General features: G+C 34.8%; 1 protein-coding gene across 2 annotated transcripts in view; it reads right to left on the minus strand.

Annotated features, from left to right (window-relative positions):
* THOC1 (THO complex subunit 1) overlaps positions 1-12,752 on the minus strand; it is a 41,828-nt gene that overhangs the window by 12,107 nt on the left and 16,969 nt on the right. For both annotated transcript variants that reach the window (XM_079943418.1, XM_079943417.1), the window contains exons 9-11: positions 11,507-11,580; positions 10,063-10,171; positions 8,762-8,893 (exon numbers count right to left, since the gene is read on the minus strand). In XM_079943418.1, the coding sequence (XP_079799544.1) occupies positions 8,762-8,893; positions 10,063-10,171; positions 11,507-11,580 (315 nt within the window). The remainder of the gene's footprint in view (positions 1-8,761; positions 8,894-10,062; positions 10,172-11,506; positions 11,581-12,752) is intronic.

Raw genomic sequence — 12,752 nt, forward strand, 5'->3', positions numbered from 1 at the left:
ACTACGGAAAGCACTACCATGTATTCAGTGTTGCTGATTCTAATGCATATTTTACACTATTATACATATAGAGGCATCTATAAATATCAAGGTATTTTGCATGTTTTCAAACTCTATACTACACACATTATTCTGCAATAAGCTATCTTTCATATATTATGTTTGACATTTACACGACTTGATACATGTAGCTCGAGTTTAGGGGTTGGCAAATTTCTGTTAAGGGTCAGTAAATTACTTTAGGCTTTGTGGTCATACAGTCCTCGTCCCGACTACTTATCTCTGTTGCCATGCAGAAGCAGCCACAGACGACACGTAAAGGAGTGAGCATGGCTGTGAGCCAATAAACTCATTTACAGAAACAGGCAGCAAGTAATGTGCCAACCCCCATCCTAAGTCATCCATTTTCAGTGCTTTATAGAAATCGATGGTGTAAATTTACCATAATTTACCACCCACCCAGTCTCCTGCTTATGAACATTTAGGTCGTTTCTACACTTTCACTCGCAAACACCTAAGTTACAATGAGTCATATATTTCCTTGTGCATATGTGTGATTCTCCAGGGCCCACATCTTAGAAGTTTTAACTTTGCTCTTTATTATAAAATTACTCTGCAAAGTGGCTGTATCAATTTATACTTCAACCAGCAGTGTGTTAAAGTTCTCCTTTCCCCACACTTTTGCCAATACATTTCATTTATTGTTAGGATATTTAATTTTGGTCAGTTTGACAAATGTGAAGTGATTATCTCATCATTTTAATTTCTTTGGCTACTAGTGACATTTAGCATCTTTTATAAGCTCATTAGCTATTCAGGTTTCTACATCTGTAAATTACCTGTTCATACCATCTTTCCAGTTTTCCATCTGATTGTCTTTTTGTCAACGGTATATTCAAAATACTAATCTTCCTCAGTTCTGGAGATGGTGAATATCTTCTCCTACTTTGTGGCTTGTCTTTTCACTTTGTCTAGTCCTAGTTCCTTTTTCTTCTTTATACCTGTACTAATACTTACTGTTTTAATTACTAGAGCTTTATAGGTCTTAGTATCTATATCTGATAGGGCAACTGTTCCTTCTTAGGAGGAAGTAGTTACTCTTGGCTTAGTTACTCCTGGCTTTTTGCTTTTCCATAAAAACTTTAAGATCAACTATTCAAGTTCCCTCAAAAAGCCTGTTTGGATTTGATTTAAAATACACTGAATTTATGGACACATTTGGGGAGAAGTTGCACTGGGTCTTCCTATCTATAAATGTAGTCATATCTCTTTATTTTTATAATTTTATCCGTGAAGATTACTCATAGGTATTAGTTTTCATTGCTGTTTTAAATAACATTTTGTAACCAGTTACTTATAGGAACACTATTGATGTTTCTTTTGTAACTTTGCTGAAGCCTCCTTAATTCAAAGTTTGTTGGTTCTCTTGGATTTTCTCTGTAGACAATTATATTGCCTTCAATTAGAGACAGTTCAGTCTTTTCTCTCCAATACATATAACTCCCATTTCTGTTTTGTTTTCTCTTATTGAAATGTAGGTCCTCCATTACAGCATTGAACAGAAATATGGTTGGTAGATATCCGTGTCTTGGTCTTGAAATTACTGAGAATACTTTTGAAAGTTTGATCATTACATATGACGCTTGTTATAGGGTTTTTGTCAATCCCCTTAATCAAGTTAGAGAAAATTCCCTTCTACTTCTGATTTGGTTTTGTAATGAGTATTAGATTGTATTGAAATAATTTTCTTGGCATCTGAGATGGTCATAGTTTTTATTTAAAAACCATTAATCTGTTAATTTCGTATTAATCTTTCTGGTATTGAATCATACAATCCTGGGATTATTAAAATATTAATAAATATTAAGTCTATTATTTAGAGACTTAAATGATAATTATTAAATATTAGTCTCTATTTTTTATTTATTTTATTAAATTTATTTATCTATTTATTTACTGGCTGCATTGGGTCTTCGTTGCTGTGTGCGGGCTTCTCATTGTGGTGGCTTCTGTTTGTTGCGGAGCACAGGCTCTAGGCATGCAGGCTACAGTTGTGGCACACGGGCTCAGGAGTTGTGGCACATGGGCTCAGTAGTTGTGGCTCACAGGCTTTGTTGTTCCACGGCATGTGGGATCTTCCCGGACCAGGGCTTGAACCTGTGTCCCCTGCACTGACAGGCGGATTCTTAACCACTGTGCCACCAGGGAAGCCCCTAGTCTCTATTTTTTAAAAATAGCTACCATCAATTTAAAAAATTGATTTGTGAGTTTCTACAATATATTTTTCATCTCTATTCGTAAGTGAAATTGATATATATACTTTTTTTCTTGTTCTGTCCTTATTGGGGTTTTATTTAAAAGTTACATTTAATCTCATATAAGGACCTTGGTTGCTTTTCCTCTATTCCTTGAAGTGCTGATAATACGTACCTAAAAAAATCTGGGACAGATGTCATTTGAAAGGTGTCACTTTGATTACTATTTCTTTAATAGTTATATGTTTATTCAGGCTTTTAATTTCTTTGTGAATCCATTTTGGTAATTAAGTTTTTCTACAGAATTACTATTTCATTAGATTTAAATATAGTCTCTTACACATTTTACTGTCTCTGTATTTCCAATTACTCCTATTTTGTTTATTGGTACGTTTTCACTTTTTTCCTTAGTCAGGCCTGTTCTACAAGAACTTCTACAAAAATTCTTTTTATAAAATTTTTCTTTTCAAAGCCTTCGGTTTTCCTGATATGTTCTATAGTTTCTTTGTTCTATTTCATTAATTTGTGCTATTATTATTACTTACTTCTCTCTTGAGGTTTATTCCGTATCTTTTTTAGCTTCCTGAATTCTCAATTTGTCACTCTTAAATTTTTCATTAATGCATTTAAAGTGGTAATTTTTACCTCTCACTTTATTTGTGACCTACACATGTGACATAAAATACTTTGTCCTTCTTCAGAACTAGGCTCCAAATCCAGTCTACACTGGCAGGGTATTTTTTTAACCCTATCTTTAGTCTTTCCTAAATAGCTGCTTGGCATCACCAAAGAATTTACTCTTATCTTGCTTGCATAACTATGGATTGACTCACACACAGAAGGGATTCTAAAAATAATAAAGAATGATGAGTATGCTCTAAACTTTCCAATATGTTCAATGGTATTTATGGAGCTGCCCTGTGTCAGGCCCACAGAGTACAGGAGTGTCACAATAAAGAGAGCAGCTCATGCCTCCCACCTTGCAGACCATTTCAGATTGATTTTATGCATGTAAAACTTTAGTAATTGTGTTTACCTTTTCAGATGAGTGGAAGTACACCCATATGTTAAAACTGACATGAGTGTCAGCAAAAGTCTTCAAACAAACTGCAGTTTGTAAAACCCTAACGATTCATCAATGCCTTCATGCCATAGAACTGGAATTCAGCAGAGAAAGTCAAACATCAAAAGAGAATTCTGAAAAATAAACTAACCCAAGAGTTTGTATATATTTCAACTATAGTGGTTAGACACATTGCCTACAGCTCATATGACAATGAGATCTATAGTAAACAGAAGATTTGGTTTCTCTCCTTGTGAAATATTAATGGTAGGCCAACTAAATTTCTGATACTTCCCCAGTGGCCGCCCAAGGGCCAACACTGATGTGCTAGATAATGTTGTGTTAGATTACTTCAAAGCCTGGATCAAGTGTGTCAAATATTCTAATCACAGTTGTGAGAAGCCCAACCAGTTAACTCAGATGGATGGTGTCAAGATGTAAAGTCTAACAACTGATTTACATCAAGGTTCATCAGTGGAAAACATTGCTCCGTTCTTATTGAGAACTGCTGAGTGCTTATATGATTTTTAAAGTGTAAGGCCTTCCATCTTGGACCTATAAGAAAATGTCAGCACCACCCATTTAACAGCTTTTTGCTATAACTTTTTTTTCTCTGGGGGCACAGGGATCAATGATTTAGTTTCTACTTAAATTTCTGATAAATTCCAGGAACCTCATGGTACACTCCTGGAACTATTTGGAGGGCTGGCTCTTTCTCTGGCTGCAGACAAGGAAAACTCAAGTGGTGTTCCAGAGTTGTCCAAAAACCTCCCAGACCTGTTTAAAGGGAGCCCCATATGAGACAACTGATGAAACTAAAGGAAATTATAGGGAAGTGGTTAGCCTGCCTGTCTGTCTATAGGAGGGTCTCAGGTTGTAGTGTGTCTCATAAAAGATGAGACCTGTCTTTGCCTACACTACATAAACACTCAGCCTTGGCTATCTCTCAAATTGATAGAGAAAGTATGAAAAATTTAAGGCTGTACTGATAGCTTCTTTCTGCCAGGAACTTTTTTTTTTTAAGTGACTAAAAGTTCTTATTTGAGAGCTCTTCATACAATGCAGAGTCTGGGAAGAATTGTTATTTCTCTTACCTCCATGAACAAGAATGGCCTAATGACCACACTAGTGTGTGACTGTGGGGCAACCACTCTGGTAACTGATAGCTCTGGAGTATTCCCCCGGATCTTTTTCATTAGGTCACTGAGTCTCAACTGTAAGGGGAAAAGGAGTTGGTATTCTGAAGAACTGGGTAACCCTGAAGCTCATACCTAGTTACTGGCTGGGCTTTTTTCTGTAAGGACTCAAAGATATAAAAATACATTCCTTTAACCATCATGCTAACACTCATGATACTTGGAATTTTGTTTTAAAATGCTGGTTCTACTTTTACATGCTACACAGTACTGAGGGAGAAATTCCTATAATAGTACAGTGCCCTTCACACAGTATGATAAACTGGACAATTAGAGGTGAAATCCTCCCTTAAAATTTCTGAGTATGACTCTGGACTAAACTTAAGGAACCGGCAGTTCTCCACTAAAAATAATAATCCAGGGATTATTTTGCTACGTTAACAAGGGAACTATATTGTTGGAAATTAGTGTTTACAATCATACCCTAGGCATGAGTTTCTAGTGGAAACTTCCACCTTTAAGAAAGAAGGTATGATAAGTTAGAAACATATCTATTTTATCTGTAAAATCTGTGCCTACCTGAAGCTGCTACATGATTGGCCTGTCTCTAACTAGAAAGGTTATATCATCCTTCCTAAGAATGATATAAGGAAAACTCTCCTAAGAAAAAGTTTGACCACATTCATGTAAGCAAAACACAAGGGTTCTGGGTAATAACACGGCCATCAAATGAGGCTATATGCTCTATTTGAGTGATGAAAGACCTAACCTTGTAATGACAAGACCACTCTCCTAAACCTGCTCACCACTGAAACGATGGGCTATAGAATTATACTCTAAATAATTAAATGGCTTTTGATTTCACTTAAGCTAGCTCTCACTGGCAAGAAATATATCCCTGAAAAATCAAGAGTGTTTCTGTCCTTTACCAAATCTACAACCAGAAGAAAGTAACATTAGATTGGCACATACTTAGGTGGGATGGCCTTTTCAGAAATCCCGGGATGTAAAACATCATGTAAGGTGTTACAGAAATGCTAGAAGGCTCCTTTTAGTGAAGCAGTAAAACTTATCAAATGGTGCTATAGGTGGTGCATTACAAATATTTTCACTTGGATGCTGAGTAATAAACATTGGAAATACATACGAAAAATACGAAGATTGCACAGGAAGGGTTCTTTTATAGGTTGAAATTTAAGATAAAGTTACTGCTTAAGAGGCAACAAATGGAAGTGAAGATGCAAAACATCACATGCCTTACATTCTTTGTTGCAATTCTCTGTGCCTTTTTTCTTTCCCATATTATAAAGTTTTAAGCTTCTAAAACCTGCTTTTCCCTCTATCAAAACGTTACCTAATGGAATTCCAGTGCTTAACCCTGAAAGCTCATGCTGTCTGCATTGCTGGTGAAACAAAGCTCACAAAGAGTCAGTAAGGGAGACACTATTCAGGGACCAGTTCTGATAAAGTGGTGAATGGAGATCGATACAAAAGCACTGATTTTACATTCCAATGTGGAGATGTCTCTGAAAATGTATAATCCTGCTGCTTTCTAAAATGTCCTTGGAAATGTCAACTGTCCAAAAAAAAAAAAATCTTTTAAGATATCCAGGGTTTTCAAATAGTTGTCATGTCCTGAGAAATGTGACCTTTAACTGCTAAAAGCATACAACTCTTACTGGTTGTTGTATTTTTTAACTGTTTTGCCCTGATAATATTATTTAAATTGATATCTCAAGCTTTCTGAAAGGTATATATCTTTGGGAAGCTTCTTTGTTAAATTAGAGGAGGCTTTGGAATTTTCTTCCCTTTCTACATATGGTAAAACAAAATTTTGAATTCTTTATTCAACCAAAGAGTTTTATATGTCTGTTTCATTTAAATTAATAAATATATCTGGATTTAAAAAAAATCCAATGTGATAATCTCTATTAGGTAAATTAAATCAGTTTATGCAGTCATTACTGATATATTTGGACTTACCTACCCTTCTCTCTTTTTTTCCTCCCTTCCTGCCATCTGTTGGATTTATAAAGTAGTCTATATTCCTTCTTGTCCCCTTTTTTAACCCCTTGCCATTTGAGAGCTACAGGATGTTTTTCCTTTGGTGGTTTCCCTTTTAATATAATAATGTCTAAAGTTATTCAGCATTCCTTTTCTCCTCCTGAGGATTACAAGGACTGTAGCATATGCTTAAATTACTCACTAAACATCTGTTTTCCCCTCTCTGATTCTTATTGTTATCTAGTTTACATACTACATTAAAATTTTTTAAAAAATCAGTTATTATGACTTTTTTGTTTTTAGTCAATAGTAAACTGAAATATTTTTCAATTTCTGTGCTCACAATTGCTTTCTGTATTCCACTCCTTTCTTATGGATTCATTTTCCTTCTTCCTGAAGATCATCCTTTAGTAGTTTGTCACAATGATGGTCTTAGAGTGGTATGCTTTCCTGGTCTTAGAATGAAAATGTCTTTATTTCCTCTAGTCTTGAGTGCATTTAGCTGGGTATGAAATTCTGGACTGATAGTTTTTTCTCAGACATATTTCTCTACTGTTTTCTGGTATCTATTATCGATAACTGTTAGAAATCTGTTCCTTTCCAGTATATTTGTGTTTTTTTCCTCCCCTCTTTGGTGGCTTTTAAGGTTTTTTCTCTATACCTGCAGTTACAGCATAATGTACTGAAGTATGGATTCACCTTTCTTTATCCTGCTTGGTAGTTGTAGCACACTTTTAATCTGAGAACTTGGGACTTCCTTCAGTCCTTTAGTTTCTCCAATATTCTCTCCATTTTGTTCTTTGGCAATCCTACTTAGATATATGCTAGAATTTCTCAATCTATCTTCCATGGCTCTTAACTGCTTTCAGGTTGACCAAAAAAATCTGTCTCTGTGCTGTGTTCTGGGTGAACTTCTCATCATTAGTACTCTTGTCATCTATGTCCAAACTATAGTTTAATTCTATGTGCTGTGCTTTGGTTTCAATGATCATATATTTTCATTTTCAAGAATCCCAATTAGTTGTCATATTAAACTTTCCTATTTCATTTCAACTGAAATGTTTCAGTTTCACAATTTCTTACTCTCCATGGAGGCTATACTATCAATTATCTCTTTGATTATCCAAAACATATATATTTTAAAGTCTTGGTCAGGCTATGTATCTAAAATAAACAAAGATCATCCCTTGTTGGTGATCTTTCTTAGCACTGGATTTCGGAATTTTAATTTATCAGAAAGTTTTGAATGGAAGGCTTTTGTTTTGGGATTGTTGCTTATTTCTTCTTCTTTATCTCTGTGTATACCTTTTTCTATCTAGTAGTTTTGTGCTTTCTTTCACCAGGTCCATGGGTCCAAGTCTAGAAAACAGTCTCATGATGACTTTTTGGAACAGCTGTTTCATGAGTATACTGGGGATATCTCATATCTGGTCATAGAGCAAGCAGAGGACACAAAGTTGTGCCTTTGTTATCCCTAGACCCACAACTTGCTATGAAACCACAGCCTTTGGCAGAAGACTGGTAATATCTACCTTAGCTTCTTTTCAAAAGTGGGTTAAGTTCTACCTCAGTCTCTGGCTTCAAGCAGTGAATATGGCTCTGGCTCCTGGTCCCACATGGATCTGGTCTCACTTGTAGCCAAGCTCCTGGTTGCCACCACCTGCTTGGAATATACAGTCAGCAGGCCCAAGGCTTCATTTTCACTTATTACTTGGCAGTTCTGGTCTGTGAAGATATTTATCTTGTCTCTGGAAGCCCAGCTTTGTCTTTTTGGTTTTCTCTTTTTATATTTTACCTGTCATTGCTATGTGTTTGGAGCAAAGGGAGTGAATTGAAACACAAACTCAATGTGCCATCTTGACTAGAAACTTGCATAATGCCTTAGCATTGTATTTGAACAAAATTTACTTATTACTTATTAAACTGTGTAAATAAGATTAACAGGGAATTTTAAAACCCCTTATTTGTACCTAAATGGCAAACTATACAAAATATTTTCATAAATGCAAATGAAATCCTAACTTGAGGTTCAGAATATATGTACTTGAAAGTAACTAAAATGTATTTAATCCAAAGTAAATCTACAAAACAGACAATGCAGAACAACTTTTCACCTTTGAAATTAAATTAGTCTTACTTCTACAAGAAGAAATAGGACTCTCAAACTAACATTTGTCAGTTTTAACCAAAAATAAAGTAAGAAATTTTTCTACTGTATTTAACTTAAAAGGATATCAGCTAAATAGAGAAAACAAAAATAAAAACATTTCTTACTATGCTTAGTGAAAAAGAAAGATTTATACCTTTTCACTTGTTAAAAACTTTGCAAAATATACATGCTCTCCTCCTGTTTTCAATTCTTCCATCTTTTTCCTTGAGGCCTGAGTATCATCTAATTTATAACTCTTAAAAACAGCTAGAACTTCTTCAGAATACTGCAAAGTAAAAATATCAATTAGTTTTATTTGGCATTGTTGCCCAATCATTTGTTTAGTGCTTTTCTTTATCAAAATAATGTACAATTTATTCCCAGTTAATCGTATATGCATCCTTAAGGCACACTAAACAAGAAAAATTATGACAGCAAAATGAGGGTAAAACTATTTTTTGTGAGATATCATGGTTACTGTAAAAGTAGGAATAAACTCTCTACTTCTGGAAAAATGTGATTTCTTATGCAGTTTGTGTAAGGGGCAAACAGAGAAAGGAATGCTTTGCGAGTATACAGAAATTTACCAGTAAAAGTAGCTGTTTAATCAGCAATGGAACTCTCAAGCATTTCTTGTGCTAAACACTGTGACCAAATAAAAAAATGATGTCAAAGCCTATCCAGTTGAGGAACAATTCCAGATGATTTCTCACTTACCACTTAATCTGAATTTGGATAGTTATGGGGAAAAAAAAGATACTTCATATAAAATAAAAACTTTAAAAAGTAACACAGAAAACACACCACGCTACTTTTAAGAGCTACCTATTAACTTTAGATTTTGATTACAACAAAAAGGACAAACTGACCTTTAAGGAGCCAAGAAAAAGAAATACAGAGATTCTTATAATAAAGAGGTTAGTAAACTTTTCCTGTAAACAGTCAGATAGTAAATATTTTAGACTATATGGCTCATATGGTCTCAATCACAACTACTCAAGTCAGCCATTATAGCACAAAAACAACCACAGATAACACGTAAATGATTGGTGTCGCTGTGTGACAAAATTAACTTTGTCCGCAAAAGTAGGCAGTAGGCTGGATGTAGTCCAAAGCCATAGTATGCAGAGTCCTATTCTTAAAGGATAGCTGAAATAATTTTGTGCAAAGGCAGGATGTATTCTGCAAAAGTTCAATTGACAATACTCACTATGTTAAAAAAAAAAAACCAAGGCTGTAATTACTAAATTTTAATCCTCAAGTCATTTATAAACTACTCTCAAAATCAATTGTTTATATATTAATTTACAATTTAGCTTCTATATTATGAAATAGGTATAAAAACATAAGAGGTAGAACTATATAGTGAAAAGTATGCTGGACAAGAGTCAAGTTCTGACTCTGCCATTAGCTATAAAATATTGGGCTTTTGGTAGTCTGTAATTGGCAACTCACCTTGAGAAAAGTTTTCCATGAAATTTTCTCATAGCATTGCACAGGGTTCCTAAAGTAATCCTGAAGTGACCAAAATTTTCGGTACAGGTTGTAATCAATTGGAATGGAGCTGATAAAATAAATGTTACATTAAATAAATCATTTAAGTTCTTTTAGAAATATCTAAATGCTTTGACTTTTCTTGGGTCACATATCCTCTGAAAAAGGTAATGAAAGCCATGGCTTCTTTCCCCAGAAAAGTACACAAATTCATAAATATTTATATAAACGTCTATAAATAATTTCAGGGGGTTCATAGACCCCTATTCCCTCTTTATCTTCAGTGGTGGAACCCCTGAATTTTGGCTGGATACATTCAGAATTTAAGGCTCTCTTTCCCAACCTCTCCTGCACTAGGTGTGGCCATGTGATTAAATTCTGGCCAGTCAGTGGGGAGCGGAAGTCATATGTCTGATATGGGCTATGTTTTACCATTTTCCCTTTTTGCTGGCTAGAATGCAGATATGATGATGAACCATCCTGGACTATATGAAAAAGAGCAAATACCAAGGCATGGTGGAACAAGAAGTTAGAAGGAACATGGGTCCCTAGACAATCTCCCTGAAGAGTGCTACTGCATCAGCCCTGAACACCTGTCTTCTGAACACCTGTCTTCAGACTTTTACATGAGAAAGAAATCAATTTCTATGTTGTTTAAGCTAATGTTAATTTGACTCTAATGGTAAAAGCCCTAGGCATTATATCCTAACCAACACACTAAGACCTAGTATGAAACAAACACATTAGATAAATACCAACTTAGTATTACAAAAATGGCGTTACTAATTCAATTTCTAATTCGGCTATGTTACAAATCTTCAGTGTCAATACATATTTTTTTTAAACATCTTTATTGGAGTATAATTGCTTTACAGTGTTGTGTTAGTTTCTGCTATATAACAAAGTGAATCAGCTATATGTATACGTATACTATCTTACTCCACTCTTTCCAAATAAACCTTAACAAGTTGAACCTATGGATTACAGTTAGCATCTGTGCTAAGCTTCATGCCCATACAAATATTCCAAGTAAGACTGTAATTTTATATGGGAAACAGGAAGTAGGTTTAGTGATCCACACAGCACCATGATCTCAAAATGAAATGGAAGGGAGAAGGGAAGGAGTGCGTAGGTTGCCTGTGGTTGGCTTTTCAAACGTTATGAATATATATAAGGTAGGTTACACCTAAACAACGGACTGCCTGCACACAATTTAGAAACCAACTGATACAGCCCATTAGTGATTTTGGAGTTGTAATTTTAAGTGATATACATTAAAGTTACAAACAAAAGAAATCTATAAGCATGATCTCCTTCCTCCCTGTCTACGTTCTCACCTTAGTACCTGATAAGTCATAAGGTATTATCTTTGTAAATCAAGAAATCTGAACTTCTAAACACTCACCAAGTTGTTGGAGCTTCATCATCCCCCATTTCACCTTCTTCCACATCCATTCCTTCTTCTCTGTCCTCCATGTGCTAAATTAAAAGAACGTACATCCTGTCATGAAGCAGTTGTCAAGCAGAGGAGAATTCTATATGACAGGGATCCGAGAACTCAAGAGCGGTATGACAATAATATAAGATAGCCATGAAGACATGGTGCAAGGACCTCCCTGGTGGTCCAGTGGGTAAGACTCTGCACTCCTAATGCAGAGGGCCCAGGTTCGATCCCTGGTCAGGAAACTAGATCCCACATGCATGCCGCAACTAAGAGTCTGCATGCTGCAACTAAGATCCCGCATGCCGCAACTAAGAACAGTTGCAGCCAAAATAAATATTAAATAAATAAATATTAAATATTTATATAAATAAATAAATAATAAAAGAATATAAATACCTATTCATTAAAAACAATAACAACAACAAAAAACGTAGTACAAAGTTTTAAACCAGTACTTTTCCTAACACATTCAGTACATTCTCTCTGGGAATAGAGAATCTATGGCAAAATATGATTTGGAAACATAGTATACAAAAAGTGAGAAGATCATTAGTACACTAAGGGTTCCAAGAACCACAGTAAATAACTCAAAGTGATTTAAGTAGTTTTTATCCCCAACTTTAATTTGACCTTGAAAATCTTCCCCCGCCTGTACACATAACACTTATTATCTGGGAACACTTTAGGATATGCTGGGTGTACAGCTCCATATTGAAAAAAAATTTTTTTAATAATTAATTTTTATTGGAGTATAGTTGCTTTATGATGTTGTGTTAGTTTCTACTGTAAAGCAAAATGAATCAGCTATACGTATACATATATCCCCTCGTTTTTGGATTTCCTCTCCTTTTAGATTACCACAGAACACTGAGTAGAGTTCGCTGTGCTATACAGTAGGTTCTCATCAGTTATCTCTTTTATACATAGTATAGTGTATATATGTCAATCCCAATCTTCCAATTCATCCCACCCCCCCCACTTTAAAATAACAAGTTTACATAGAATAGTCCAAGAAATACCTAAAAGATACATAAAAGGGAAAGGCAGATTTTGAAAAATCTTAAAGTCAATATCATTTCCAAATTGACAATGATTACAATTTAAGGGATAAATTAAGTAAAGTACTCTGATTAATTTACAGTGAAATATTAGTTACATCTAATTAATAATTTTTTAAACTTTATAACTTGCTCTTAAATGAAGAGCA

The sequence above is a fragment of the Stenella coeruleoalba genome (genome assembly GCF_951394435.1).
Source record: "Stenella coeruleoalba genome assembly, chromosome: 14".
Taxonomy (NCBI): domain Eukaryota; kingdom Metazoa; phylum Chordata; class Mammalia; order Artiodactyla; family Delphinidae; genus Stenella; species Stenella coeruleoalba.